The sequence below is a fragment of the Vipera ursinii genome (genome assembly GCF_947247035.1).
Source record: "Vipera ursinii genome assembly, chromosome: 9".
Lineage (NCBI taxonomy): Eukaryota > Metazoa > Chordata > Lepidosauria > Squamata > Viperidae > Vipera > Vipera ursinii.
Genome location: NC_139523.1, coordinates 14,590,078 through 14,605,405, shown reverse-complemented (window position 1 = coordinate 14,605,405; position 15,328 = coordinate 14,590,078). Strand labels below are relative to the sequence as shown.

The following is a 15,328-nucleotide window of genomic DNA, read 5'->3' as shown; positions in this document are numbered from 1 at the left end:
AAAGTCACCATGTCACGTGACATGTCGCGGCGTATCGTGACTTTTTTTGCATTGCCGGAACTGGGGTGGCGCAGCCTCCACCAGATGCAACCGGCCCATGGGCCAGCAGTTTGACACCCCTGCCCTACATTGTATGATTGGATCCCCCAATTTTCCTCCTTAACTAGAAGTTGCAGTTACCCCAAAGAATCCTGGCCACCATAATTGAAGAAAAACTGCATTAGAACAACATGTCACTCCTTAAAATCTTCTAAAAGTTCAAAGAATAGAGACTTTGACCTTTCTCTAAAGCAAGAATGGAAATCCTCTCTCTATAAAAACAATTTTCTTCATTCCTTTGGGCAAGTTATACTGGCATGCAGGGTGTTTTTATTCCGTATATTACCAGATTAATCTTTGAACTGTGAATCTGTCTGTGGAATTTCAGTGTCCTGCTATATTTAGGTGCAGAGCTGTAAGGAAGTGATTTTGGAAGGTATAAAATTGCTGGGGGCATTGGGTTAACTCCTTGAGTGCTGCCCCAGAAATGTACTTTGGGTGGTGGGAAGTCATTGTGCATTGATTCAGGGAGGGAATTTATTTTTGATTTTAATGAATGTTTTCCTTGCGGAAGCCATAATAATAGAGCTGGAAACAATGGTGCTTCCTTATTAAGCTGTTCTGAAATGCAAAGACAGATAAGGCCAGGAAAAGGGTGAGGAATTTTCATAACAATAAACTATGGTTCCAAAGGCTTTATGTCAACATCCTGTCAGATGGTAAAGAGCAGGTCCACATAAAGATAAAGGTAAAGGTTCCCCCGCACATGCATGCTAGTCATTTCCGACTCTAGGGGCCGGTGCTCATCTCTGCTTCAAAGCCGAAGAGCCAGCGCTTGTCCGAGGACGTCTCCGTGGTCATGTGGCTGGCATGACTAGATGCCAAAGGCGCACAGAACGCTGTTACCTTCCCACCGTAGTGGTCCCTATTTTTCTACTTGCATTTTTACGTGCTTTTGAACTGCTAGGTTGGCAGAAGCTGGGACGAGTAACAGGCGCTCACTCTGTTACGCGGCACTCGGGATTCGACCCGCCAAACTGCTGACCTTCTGATCGACAAGCTCAGCGTCCTAACCCACTGAGCCACCGCGTCCCTGGTAGGTCCACATAGGAAGGTTCAATTAAACTGATTTATTGCTAAACAGCCTATGCACAGGAATCTTTTCAATTAATGCCTAGCACGTGCTTGGTGGGTCACTGAATTCAAGAGGTGGTTGGCCTCAGTCTACTTGTGGCTATGTAGGAATTCTAGACTAATCCCTCTTTTAACTCCACCCGCCCCCAGGTACTGCCACTCCATCTCCTACACATCCAGAAGGGATAATCATCATGGATTTGATTATTTCCATTTCCTTAAGGCAGTGTTTCTCAACCTTGACAACTTTTAAGATGTGTGGATTTCAATTCTCAGTACTCCCCAGCCAGTATTTCTATTACTTTTAAACTTAGAACTCTAGGTACAGGAGAGTGGTATGAATCTTTGAACAGTTTTTTATTTCTATTATTATTTTATTAGAGAAGAAAAAGAGGGGGGAAAAACGTAAGAGCCATACGATATTAATATGAATTTAATTTGGTTTTTAAACTTTGAAAAGTTGCCTGGGCTTGAAGCAGGAGAAAGTGAAACATTTGGAAAGGAAAAAAAAAGTTTTTCTGTTTTTTTTCCCCCTGAAGAACATCATAATTTTCTTTCAAGAGCGTTCCAAATGGCACATTTTTCCTCTTCAATTTTTTTCTAGGATTTTTCCCTCAGGCTCATAGAAAGGAACGGCAACATGAAGAGAGTGGCCTGTAAGAAGTTTTATATACAAAATAAAAACTTGCTTTATCTCACTCTTAGCATTTATCCCCCAGCTGTTTTGTTATCCTTATGTTTCCATTATTTCTGTCCTTTTACTGTGCACAGGTAATCCTTGACATACAATCATTTGTTTAGTAACCATGCAAAGTTATAGCACTGGGGAAAAAATTGACTTACAACCAGTCCTCACAGGTATGACCATTGCAGCATCCCGAAGGTCACATGATAAAAAAATTTGGATGCTTAGCAACTAGCATGTATTTGCAATGGTTGCAGCATCCCAGGGTCACATGATCACCATTTGCAACCTTCCCAGACAGCTTCAGACAAGCACAGTCAATGGAGAAAGCCACGTTCGCCAACAACCACATGGTTCACCTAACAACAGTGGCAAAAAGGCTGTAAAATCAAGTGTCGCTCAATTACCATCTTCTTAGCAAGGAAAACCCTGGTCCCAACTACAGTCATAAGTTGAGGACCACCTGCATTTTCTCTTTTTGTACAGTGCTAGACTCTTTTAGTTTAGAACTTAGAATATAGTAACAGCTTCTGATTTATTTCTCATTTCTCATTCATGTCTTTTGTTTTATTATCCCCGTGGCTTATTATCCTCTTTATCATCCTAGCGTTTTCCCTTTTAGACACATTAGACATTTCTTTTCCATGTTCTTTCTTAAGCAGTTACTCAGCTTCATTATTTCTCTATTGTCCCCATGGTGAATAAGTGGTGTGTTTCAAGAAACTATTCAATTCCTTACCATTACATTTCTCTGCATGTGATTACAGATTCAGTTTCACCCACTGTAATGCAGTTCTGAACGCCGATTTGACACGTGCCAACTTCTGTATCCTACTTATGCTATCAAGAGTTTCAGTCAAGCTTAAAGGGCGAGAAGTCTATTATGGCGCAAGATTTCATGGTTCCTGGAAATTTTGCCTGGAAAAGTAAGGCACACAGCCAGCCAGCCAGCTAGGTATTCCTTCCCCAAACCATAAATCAGCCAAGGCTTTGTAAAGCAGGGACCTCCCCTTCCTATTAGGAACGGTCTTTTGTTCATGCACTACATCCTGTTCACTATGAAGTCCCACTGCTACACAACTCGTAAGGCAAAAACAATAGTTTGCAACGGACCTTTCTGCCACCAGCTAGGAGGCAGTCAAGGAGAAAACATGACCAGATCCTCAATCAATGCATATTAGCCATGCTTTAATGGCCCAGAAAAGAATTAAGACTGAGACTTCTCCAATCGCTCCAGATGGAGTCGCCATCCCACATTTTAATTTGGTTGCTACCAACGCTAGAGCAGACGTTGGCCCAGGTTCAGTGCAGCTCAGATGTCAACATCCTTACAAGGGAGATAGACCCTAACAACCAAACCAAGATCATTTCATTAAGATGGATGGTATAGAAGTTTGATCCATAAAAAAATACAATAAACCTGCATTTCCCCAGCCCACTTCACAAGTTGACTAAATTTACTTGAGTTGGCCTCCTACCTCTTCTTCTGTTTTTGTGTGTTTCAAAAACTCAACTTTGGTTGAAATACTTCATTTCTGAGACACAGGCTCAGGACATGGTCAAATCTTGGGTCTTTCAGCTTTTCCGACTTAAGTCTTAGAAACAAAAACAGCCAACAATTTTTCAAAGTAAGTACATTTAGCAATAGCAACAGCACTTAGACTTATAGTGTTTTACAGCCCTCTCTAAGCAGTTTACAGAGTCAGCATATGGCCCCCAACAATCTGGCTCCTCATTTTACTGACCTTGGAAGGATGGAAGGCTGAGTCAACCTTGAGCCAGTCAGGATTGAATTCCAGGCTGTGGGCAGAGTCAGCCAGCGACACTGCATTCTATCCATTGTGCCGCCACAACTCTTTTAGTGTCTGTTGGGTCAGGAGGAGAATAATGGCACAGATTTTACCAATTTGGGTACCCAAACTCAAAAGCATGGTTTTTGGGCCGTTTCATTGATTAGGGGAAGAATAAGAGGATGACAGTATGTGGTTTGCCTTCCTCCCTAAAACAATAAAAGAAAAATGACCCAGAAAAAAGAGTTCCACTGTTCTCACTGACATCTTCAGAAAGTCACAAAACTGAGCTGCAATATCAGTACGTAAAAATGTACAAATCCAAGCAAAAGCTCAGAATCCTTCTGTTCTTAGCCAGTATTCAGATACTACCCAAACAAGCCTTGCCTCAAAATAGAAATGCAACTTTCTTATATTTAAAAGTACTGATAGTTGTTTGATTGGCTTCCACAGACTTTCTTTAATCTTACAGCACATTTTCCAATATAGTTCCTGCTCAAAAGAAACTCAGCAAATCCATTCACATCCTTTAAAATCTTATGGTCAAACACAAGCCAGAAAGATGTTTTATCCAACATCATTACGGTATTTAATTTATTTTAACAACAGAACCCTCTTTTTCCTCTTCCCCCCCTCCCCACCATCCTTTACAAGCCACTGCCTTGATGATGATACAAAGGGCAATAATTGTAGCACAGCATCCACAGAGTGGAAGCAAAGCCATTTCATCTCATCTCCAACCTCCGTTCCAAGGAGGCCTTTAAAGGAGAAAGCACTCATTTGATATTTGAGAGATCACAGCAATCAGAGGCACAGAGAGCCAATAGGAAACTCAGAGGAACAGAATTAATCATAGGGTACTGGAATATATTACCATGAACCAGCTGGAACTTTTAGAAGGAAGAGAAACCTCCGTGTAATAACCGTAGCATGGTTTCTTCCCTTAGCTTCTTGCAGAGTTGGCCTATTGAGTGACATCTTTGATCCTCAACTTCACATAATTTATTAATAAATTTCTGATCAGCAAAGGAAGCGAGTCAAACATCTAAAGTGCTATTCCCAGGTTCTTGATGGCTGGGACAAAGATAGCCTATCCTATACATTAAATCAGCAATATATGCTTGGTCAGTAGCTCTATAAGGACCGTTCCAATGTAAGAACATCCATTCCAGGTAAGGCTAAGAGTTCCATTTATCTCTATAGAGGGGATGAGATCCTATAGTCTTCCAGATGTTAACTGTCCTATACTGTAACTAATCGTCAGCATCTTTCAGAGCAATGGACACCAGCCACATTATGGACTAGATCAGATAACCAACAAAAAACATCCAGGTATCTCTGACAAGCTCACTAGTAGAGCAACTAGTAGAGCATAAAGGCAACAACTGTCTGCAAGTTTTCAGTGTTATACTGAACACAGTATTACAACAAACATTGCAAATTCTATAATCTATTCTATCAGCAATTTCACGCATGATGAAGGGAAGCGGAGAACACGTCCCAAGAGGTTCAGATATAAAATTAATCTATCTGCCAATCTAGACCCTAGCCAGAGAGCAACAGAGAGCAGGAAATTCAATCTCTGGAAACCAATCAAGAGTAGGGAAGTGTTCCCCGTGTGACCTTTTACAAGGGAAGGATCTGTCTGCATTTTGCAATGTCCCAATCTGCAGAAGGGTTGGAGACTTAGAAGAACATCAAGGAAAAAATCGGAAGGAAATCAGAATCAGGCACTGCTGTTGCATGAGCTTCACTGGGTATCCATTTATTTCTGGGTCCAATTCAAGGCTTTGATTACCAACTTTAAACACTTTCATGGCATGAGACCAGATTACCTGGAGAGAACCATCTCAATGGGACTGACCTGCCCCACTCGCTCCGGCAGACGGGGCATGCAGCCGACCCCATCCGTTGAGGAAATTCAGCTAGGAGTAGTAGACATGCTTTTCTGCCACGGCCCCCACTCTTTGGAACATCTTGCCACTGGAGGTGATGTCTGCCCCCCACCCATTTGACCCTTGGAAACGTGTTAAAACCTGGCTCTGCTGATTGGCTTGGAACCCTAATTTTCTTTTGGGGGGGGTGCTCTATTTGGAAGTGCTGTTGGACTAATAAGGAAGAACCATTGTTGCCTTTGGTTTTGTTTTGGTTTTTTTGTGTTTTTGTTTTTTGTGCCTACTGTTAATACTTTAGTATTTATCATTTTGATTGTTAAACTGCCCAGAGTTGTTTTGCAGAGTGAGACGGGCGGCCTATAAATTTAATAAATAAATAAAAATTTCTTTCATCTTCTCTGCTCACTAGATAAGCACATCTTGAAAAGGACTCCAGCCAAAATAAAAGGGAATAATGGTTAACTAGGGCCATGACTATCATTAATGCATGAATAAAATCACAGCAGACTTGCCAATTAAAATCTCCACCATCCAGTACATCTGGAGAGGGGCTTGACCCAAGCCATATTCAAAACAACTGCCGCCTTTGGCATCCACGCATCCTACCCTGGGATGCCAGAACATATTAAGTTACAATCACGGCCCTGTTTCTTTTCTTCTCTTCTTCTCTTCTATCTCCCCAGCAAGGTCACTCACCTCCTGGTGAGAGGCCAGCGTCTTGAAATCCCTCCCAACGTAATGTCCCAGCAGTCTCTGCTTGGGTTGTTTATAGCCTTTCCAATTTATTTCCCTTCTAACAGAGGTGAAGGCAGTTCCCGTCATCCTCAGCCACTGGCTAAAAGATGAAAAGAATTGCAGTTGCAAGACCCTGAAAGAGGCTAAACCAAGAACTTCTAAAGGTAATAAAATATCTTCTATTTTAGAAGGTAAATTTTTAAGTGGGAAAGGAGATGCATTTTATTTTTAACGTGGTTAAAAATATTATTCCCACAGCAAGAGACTGTGCGTGGCGGTGTGTATACACACAGACACACACACGCATATACACAAACAGACACGTGCATGCACGCCTTTGCAAATATTGAGGTCCTCCTGTAAATATTTGTACTACTGTAAAAATATCAGCAGATAATGAACTTTTGAAGACTGGGTGAACACAGCAGCCACTGCTGTTAATGTCACATAATATTGGCGAGCTAAGGTAATGTTTGCAAAATGATTCTTTTTTTTTTAACACGCGCGTTATTAAAAGTTTTTTTAAAAAAAACATAAAAGCTAACACAAATTAATAAGGAGTAAAAGGAGAAAAGAAAAAACAAGTGCAGAAAGAGAGAACAAAATGAAATACAAAGAAGCAAATAGAAGTACATTTGCAAGATTACAAAATCTTACTCTATGGTTACAAAGAAATGAAAAAGCTTTCTCTCATTATTCTTTTTTTTTTCCTAATCATCGAAACCACAAAACAAGTGACTAAGTTTTGATCACGGGATTCTAGGGACCGCAAGGAGGCAGGTGTTTTAAGTGTGAGGACTGAGTGTGAATCATCTTTTTTTTAGTGCCGTTTGAACTTCAAAACGGTCACTAACCCAAAAGCTGTAAGTTGAGGACTACCTCTACTTCAAAGCAACAATCTTCTTCCACCATCCTTAGGAATGTTGTCCTCAGATATTGACAAGGCTACCTTATTACCTCTTAAAGATTATCTTTCTCCAAACTAAATATAATCACTTCCTTCAGATTTTTTTCACTGGACATTTGGTCTACATGTCCTTCACCTTCTTCCTTCCTTCTCCGCGTATGCTTTCAGCATGCAAACTAAATAGGTGTATACTTTTTTTGGAAAAAAAATACAGTCGATATTTTATTAACAGCTAAGAGGCAATAAGCCTTTCTCTTGGCAGAACAGTGTTAATATATTTAATTTTGCATTAGCAAAGAAACTGGGAAGGGGCAGGTTGGAAAAATGGATTTCTGGACCCCCATGGAAGTTTCAGGATCAGGGAGAATTGGAAAATGAATCATTTAGACTAGCTAGCTTCACCGTTTCCAATTCACACTTCCTCCAAGTCCTGAATCCAGACTGAAGTGAGCTTTCTGATCTCCATTTATTATATTAGCTAGATAAATTCTGGCTGGCTATACCAGCTCTTGGAGTAGAAATAGCGTATTGTTTATTTTAGCATATCCGTCAGCTCTTGGAGCATTTTGATGTTGGCTGGTTTCTTTGCTGCCTCCTGGTAATAAAAAAAAGGATTTCATTTCCTGCTTGGTCTGTGGAAGCACATGGGAATGTAACACATAGCTCTCTCAATCTGCTGTAACACCAATGCTTTGCACATGGCTATGCTAGAGCTGTGTGGAATGGCTGGAGGCCAAGCCTAGAGTCTCTAAAAATGCAAGCAATCACATGAGTGCAATACCAGGCAGTCACATTTGTTCATAGGACTGGACATTTGATTCCAAAAGAAGAGTTTGGAGCTTGTTGTTCCAAGATAAGATGCAGCTGTTGCAAAGAGGGGCCCGACAGGTGCTCCATTCATCTTCCAAGTTACCTTTCTGGAATCTAAACCAAAGCACAACACAGAACTGAATCTTATATTCTCCATCCCAGTAGGGAAGAGATTCCTTTGATGATATTCTCTGATTGTTGTGGAGAAATCCTGCGGTGGGGGAAATTGTCTGGTTTGGGAGGAGTCTACTCCAGATTGTGTGATTGCTGTTGATGAGCTTAGCTGAAAACAAAAACTGGAAACAAGAATTCATGTACTTAGAAACATGTTGGGGTGGGTTGTAAAAAAAATATACTTTATTTTCATTAGGACTGAAGTCACGTTTGTACAGATGGCAGGGACATCACATAATTGCAGCTTCTTATGGAAAGCTGAACAGGATTGGGGGGGGGTTTCCACCCCAAATTCTTGACCCACAATGTATGTTCCTTCTCCTCATCTAAGCAGACCACCATCAGGGATGTCTGAAGGCATGGTCAAAAAAGCCAAGACGACAAGCACGACAGCGGGATCAAAGCTCCAGCTGTTGTTGTTGTTTTTAGGTGAAAAATGTAAAATCAATAGCACCGTCTCAGCTGCCATACTTTTATGATAACCTGAGGCTACCCTTGACCAGTACAGAAAACTTCAGAATAGTCTACTCTATTCCATCTCCCATGGGGTTGTTTGCCTCTTATCCCAATTTCAGTCAATATCCTGTTACCTTCCCACCGTAGTGGTCCCTATTTTTCTACTTGCATTTTTACATGCTTTCGAACTGCTAGGTTGGCAGAAGCTGGGATGAGTAACAGGCACTCACTCTGCTACGCAGCACTCGGGATTTGACCCGCCAAACTGCCGACCTTCTGATTGACAAGCTCAGTGTCCTAACCCACTGAGCCACTACTCTTTTGTAGTTCCACAATGTCTACAGAAGCAGAACAGAAAGGGGAGTCAGCCAGCCTGAGGAGCTTAAGACAAAGAACACTGCAGGGTTCAAATACATGCAAGTTTGATGCATATTTCAAAAGCAGATATACGAATGGACGGACAGCCCAGTTTGTGTAGAAACTCAAATGAGTGAGCAAAAGGTAAATCTAGCATGAATTCTCCTGCCATCTAAACCCTGAGTTTACAACATTGATTGGACAAACCGATCTACGATTCCTCAATATTGCGGATAAACAGTTCCATTGGAAAGAATCCATCTGACGTGATCACTCCAATGCCCTCTTTGTGACATTATCCCACTGCCTCCGAGATATTTTTCACCTCTGATGGATCATCCCTCACACCTAGACATGAAAGTCATCATTAGATGACCAACTACTCAGAAACAGGTGCAGAACAGCAAGGGATGAAAATCAAGAGGCAGCTTACAAACTGCCCCCTACAAAAATATTTATTATATAAAATCAATCTCCAGGGGGGAAAGGGAGTACAATATCTTCCTATCCGTGTGGACTTCAAACTTGATAGGACTAGTTATAATCCAGAATGAATTTGGAGCACATTAATGAGAGCAGATGGTTTATTTTATTCTAAATCACAAAAGAAGAGGAAGGAGGTTTTTCCACAGAGCCCCATCTGTTTACTCCAGACAGCCAGGAAGCAGAAGAGCAAGGAGGACATTCAAAATAACAATCATTAGAGTCATCATACTGTTTTGAACATGTTGCAGGCATTTCTGGTAAAGGAGCGGTTTTCACCATTGCTTCCTATCCCTGTTTGAGAAGGGCAATACTTTAAATCTAGACAATGTATTGCATACAAAAAAACCCCTCCCTTTTTATGACCCCGTGGTGGCTCAGTGGGTTAGGACGCTGAGCCTGTCGATCAGAAGGTCGGCAATTTGGCGGGTCGAATCCTGAGTGCCGCGTAACAGAGTGAGCACCTGTTACTCGTCCCAGCTTCTTCCAACCTAGCAGTTCGAAAGCACATAAAAATGCAAGTAGAAAAATAGGGACCACTACAGTGTTCCATGCGCCTTTGGTGTCTAGTCATGCCGGCCACATGACCACGGAGACGTCCTCTTCGGCTTTGAAACAGAGATGAGCATGTGCGGGGGAACCTTTAGCTTTACCTTTTTTAATCCCTTAATATAAGGTAGAATTGGGGCAACTGGATGGAGCTGAGCATTTACTAGCCGGATGCCCTTCCTGGCACCATGCTGAGTTCGCAGCAGATTTTTTTTTTCTTTGCACCCTAGGACAGAAATATCTGCCGTTACCTAGGATTGAACTCTTCGCGACTAGGCCACCGTGCTGCTCAGAAAATGTACTGCATGCAACAAGTGTATAATTTAACTTTCTGCATCCCAAGATAGACTCGAGAATAAGCTGCAATGCTTTGCAAGCATCGCTGTCAGAGAAGGTCAAGAATTCTGAGCTAGTTTGGAAATCAGGAACATGTTTATGGCTACAACTGCCAGTGACTGCTCAGGATGGAAATATGAGAGTTGAAATACAACATATTTGATGAACATCAAGATGCCTGCCATACACATGAACCAACAGGCTTGCAAGATGATGGGATTTATTTATCCTGTAAGCCCTGTTTCTTTTCATTGGTTGGATTAATACATAAATCCATTATCCTGCCTAAATGAACCACAAACATAAACCCAATTGCACCTTCATTAATAAAACCTATGGCTTGCTCTCCCCACAGCTGAGTCACAATAATCTGGGTAACACCCCACTAAAACACAAGCCATAGTTTACAAACTCACTATCAAACAAATCACATTAATGACTGGCCCAATAAGCATCTTTACATTTGTAGCAGTCTGACATTTTCTATTTGTTTAAAGATCATTTCAGGTCAAGGAAAGGGACATAAGCCAAAGTGGAAATGTTACACCCAGGTCAATGAGAAAACCTTAGCACAACTACCACTTGGAATACAGCCACCCTACCTACAAACTCATTAGAAAAAACAGCAGCCAAAATCTCTGCAGCTAATATTCTACAGGCAAACTGAACGAGAACTGAAGAAATCAATTATCTGTAGCATTGCATAAGGTTTCAGTTAAGAAACGCAAGATGGAAGCAGAGTTGCCAGATATCCTCAAGAATCAGAAGGATCACCAACGTGAAAAACAGACCATTCCCAGCAGGACTGGGTGGGTTCCCTTGCACCCCACCCTTGCCAAGATAGTCTTTCTCTTTAATAAGACTCTTCAGTATCGGTGTGGGGAAAGACAGTCATCTTATCGTGTCTTCTCATGACAGAAGGCTTTCCTCCTTGTCTCACAAAGAAGCCATAATGTCAGTGGCACCTTTTCACTCCAGGACAAGAACTGCAAATGCATTGAACAGGGATCCACAGCTCTCAGTGCGGGCCACCAGGCCATGTATATAGGGAGGTCACAAAATGGGGCAAAACTCACTTAGCAAACATCTCGCTTAGCAACATAAATTTTGGGTTCAATTGTGCTCGTAAGCCGAGAACTACCTGGCCTTGCTTGAATCACTTTGAAGGCCACCTGGCTGCTGGCAAGGATGAAAGTAACACATACATGTATTCAAAGCTCAACCCAGCTCCATCTCCAGAACTTTTGTTGCCTTGCAGACATGGTGACCTCACTTCTTCTGATAAGCACATGTCTTATTCTAAACAGAAAAGGGGCAACTGCAACTGTCTGCTTGGTTGTGTCTGCACAGCTCCCACTTTCAACTGGCAAGGCAAGGCAAGAGAAACAGAGAGGACCATTAAATTTTCAGTGAACTGGATCCCACCTAAAGAACAATTTTAAAAAAATCTAAGTCTTCATTCACTCAGAAGCCTCCCTAGGAAAAATCTGGTGCTGGTGGGGAATATAATAATATTTTATCTGAGCTTTCCAAAGCTATTCAATTCATCTGCTATACCCCAGTCTCAGAAGGAGAATGGATCCCATTAAAATCCTTCACCAAACATCTCCATTCCCTTTAAATCTCACAGGAGAAATGGTATCTGCAAATAAAAGAGTTCTTTTGCCCAAGATTCTCTATCTGGCATTTTATCTTCTGCCCCCAAAGACTTGGTTTTTTGGGGGGGCAACGAGTAAAAGTGAAAGCAGACCAGAAGACAGAAGAGGAACAACAATGCTTCCAAAACATAGCCATCGAGAGTTTTTGGTTAAGGGGATCCCCACAAAGGGATCACTTGCAAGCTAACCATATACTTTTTAATACATGCCTCAGCTGGTGTACCACAGAAATACCAGTCCATTTTGTCCAAAATCTCCAGCTGGAATAAAACTTTTTTTTAAATGTAACATTTGAGCAGAGGAGAAGGGGCAGAGAAAAATAAATAAATAAAGGCAGGCTTCAGACCCCAGAACATTTTGCTTCATAAGGATTTGATTACAAACCACCTACATTTTGGACAGACCTCAGGAGGGCCAAGTCCTGAGTTTGTCTCCTTGGATGACTTTAACACAACTTCCCTGCCTTAAAGCCTGCTTACCTTTTTTGACAGCCAAAAGACAAAACAGCCTCCTTTTGAGCATTTTTGGTCTTTTTCTGCCACTTGTTGGCAAAAACCAAAAAGGGATTTTAAGAGAAAGGAAACCATTTATTCTCGGCAGGAAAAATATATATGGGAAAGGGGCACAAATCAATCCCTTTTGGACACAGATCAACCCATTTCCTATGCACAGAGCCTCTCCTAGAGAATATCCTGCGGTTAGGTAAAGTTGGTTTAGCAAAGACTTTGGGAAGACTTCAAAGACCCCCACCCCACCCGGAAGGTGAGGCTTCACAAGAGGAGCTCACAAAGCATCCTTCTCTTGCATTTCCCACTCACTTTCCCTACTACCTAAAAGAGAAAGTGGGGTCAGTAAAACAACAGCATTCCCCCCCCTCCACCACCACCACCAATGTTATCTATACTTCTGAGATACACAGGGAAGTAATAGCAAAGGAGAATCAGCAAGGAACCAATCCGCCTAGGAAAGCTCTGGGAGTGATTGCAGAATAAGAAAGGAAGGTGGAAGCTCTTCCCCTCCCTCTTCCTTCCCTCCCCCCACCCCAGGCACTATATACTAAATCTCAAAGGCTCTTTAGTTCCAGGTTAACTAAGGAGGGAGAGAAGGAATTGTTTGTGTGTGTGTAGATATCAAGGAACAAAGTCCAAATCCCAGCAGCTTTGCCTGTTTGGCTTGGCTTGGGCAAGTATTTTTACGGGCTACGATCCGCTCCTCGCTTACTTGCGAGTAAGCCGTTTTTAGCCTCCGTAAGGGGACCTTCCTAAAGGCGCCGAAAGAGCCACTAGCCGGCATTCCTGAGGTGAGGAGAGGGCAGGAAAGGAGCCATCCACACAGGCGGCGTCGTTCTTCAGCAGCAAGGGACCGCGGAGCATTCGCTGCGCGATCCCGAGAGGAGCCGAGAGAGGGGGGGGAAGGGGAGGGGGGGAAATTGGACAGGGGACTTTCTACAGTAGACCCACTAGGCAGGTATACTCGGGAGTAAACGAGGTCTACGTCTCTCGGCGCTTACAGCTTACAGGCATTCGCGCAAAAAAGGAGAGAGAGAGAGAGAGAGAGAGAGAGAGAGAGAGAGAGGGAGGGAGGGAAAAGGGGGAGAGAGAAAGGGAGAGAAACAGAAAGATAGAAAGGACTTTCCCAACTGGTTTTGTTTGTTTGTTTGTTTTTACAACCGTTGCAAAAAAAATAACGGGGAGGAACACAGCAAAACTGTCCTTCTGCCCCCCCCCCCGCCACCCACCCCAGCCGCCGCCGCCGGCGCACACCAAGCGCAAAGAGAGCAACCCGGGGCATTTCCCAAGATAAACCCGTCCATTTCAAACTCCCGTCTCTCTTCTTCGGCCGGAGCCAGAGCCGGAGCTTCCGGCTCGGTTCCTCTGCGTAAAACCTGCGAAGTTCGCGGGAAGAAGAGACCAGGCGAGCCGCGGGATAAACAAGTTGCGCCGGGGGGGGGGGAGAAGGTGGTGGGGGGGTGGGTAACAACCAAACACGCGCAGGCACCACAACTGCCAAGCCGGGTGAAGGGGGGCTGGAGAGAAAGGGATAGAAGAGAGTTTCCCCCCCCCAAAAGAAACGGAACCTTCGGGGAGGGGAGGGGAGGGGAGGGGAGGGGGGTCCGGGAAAACTGAGCGAATCGCTCCGGGACTGACCTGTCGGCGTTTCGGTTTCCAAGGAGCAGATCTGGAAGGTGAGCATGAAGATCAAAGCGCGGGGGCCCGGCATCTTGCATCGGGACAAGCCTGGACCCCCCCACACACCTCCCACCTCTCGTCCCCCCCCCAAAAAAAAGTTATCCTTTCCCTCCGCCTCCTCTTTTTTCGCCTCTCCGTCGCTCTTCTGGCCGCGGCGGGCGGAGAGCTGCCTTCTTCGCTCAAAGACGCGGCGGAAAGTTGCCCCGACAAACCATGGATTCCACACAGCTGGAAAACAGCGGAAGCCTGATTGGAAGCGAAAAGCTTCGGCAGCGGGTGCGGGGGGGGGAGGAAGAGCAGAGGAGAAGAAGAAGAGGGGGAAAAAAAGCACGAACGAACGGCCAGCCACCGAAGTGACGTCAGGGCTTGTTCCAGCGAAGGGAAAGCGAAACGGGGAGCTGGGGATGGAGGCGGGGGGGGGGAGGAGGAGGCGGTTGCTCGGAGCAGGAGAAAGCGGCCCGCTTTGGAAAGGCAAGGCTGCCTCCTGCTGGCGGAAGGCGGGAGCGGCGAGCGGGGAAGCGAGCCAGGCTGGCTTCCCACGGTTGGCGAGTATAGTGTGTAACTCGGGGGGGGGGGTGTCTTCGAAGTCGGCCCTTTTATGACTTCCCACTTAAAAGGGCCCATAAAAGGGCCCACAGAATTCCTCGAGGAATTCTGGGAGTTGAAGTCCACAAGTCATAAAAGGGCCCACTTTTTTTTTAAATTCCATTTATATCCCGCCCTTCTCCGAAGACTCAGGGCGGCTTACAAGCTTAGCAGTAGCCGTCATTCTATGTATATGCCTGCTTATTAGGGCTTTCACACACACCCCCAAGCGGCATTATTACAAAGTCAGCTTAATTGCCCCCAACAATCTGGGTCCTCATTTTACCTACCTGGGAAGGATGGAAGGCTGAGTCAACCTTGAGCCTGGTGGGATGCGAACCTGCACTAATTGCAGGCAGCTGGTGTTACTTAAGGAGGCATTAGCCCACTGCTCAACTCAGGGGGGGTCTTCGAAGTCGGCCCTTTTATGACTTGTGGACTTCAACTCTCAGAATTCCATAAAAGGGCCCACAGAATTCCTCGAGGAATTCTGGGAGTTGAAATCCACAAGTCATAAAAGGGCCCACTTTGAAGACACACACCCCC

General features: G+C 44.0%; 1 protein-coding gene across 1 annotated transcript in view; it reads right to left on the bottom strand.

Annotated features, from left to right (window-relative positions):
- PTPRU (protein tyrosine phosphatase receptor type U) overlaps positions 1-14,238 on the bottom strand; it is a 330,295-nt gene extending 316,057 nt beyond the window's left edge. Inside the window, exon 1 of the mRNA XM_083370035.1 lies at positions 14,156-14,238. Within this exon, the coding sequence (XP_083226161.1) occupies positions 14,156-14,228 (73 nt within the window). The 5' untranslated portion in view covers positions 14,229-14,238. The remainder of the gene's footprint in view (positions 1-14,155) is intronic.
- Between the last annotated feature and the right edge of the window lie 1,090 nt (positions 14,239-15,328).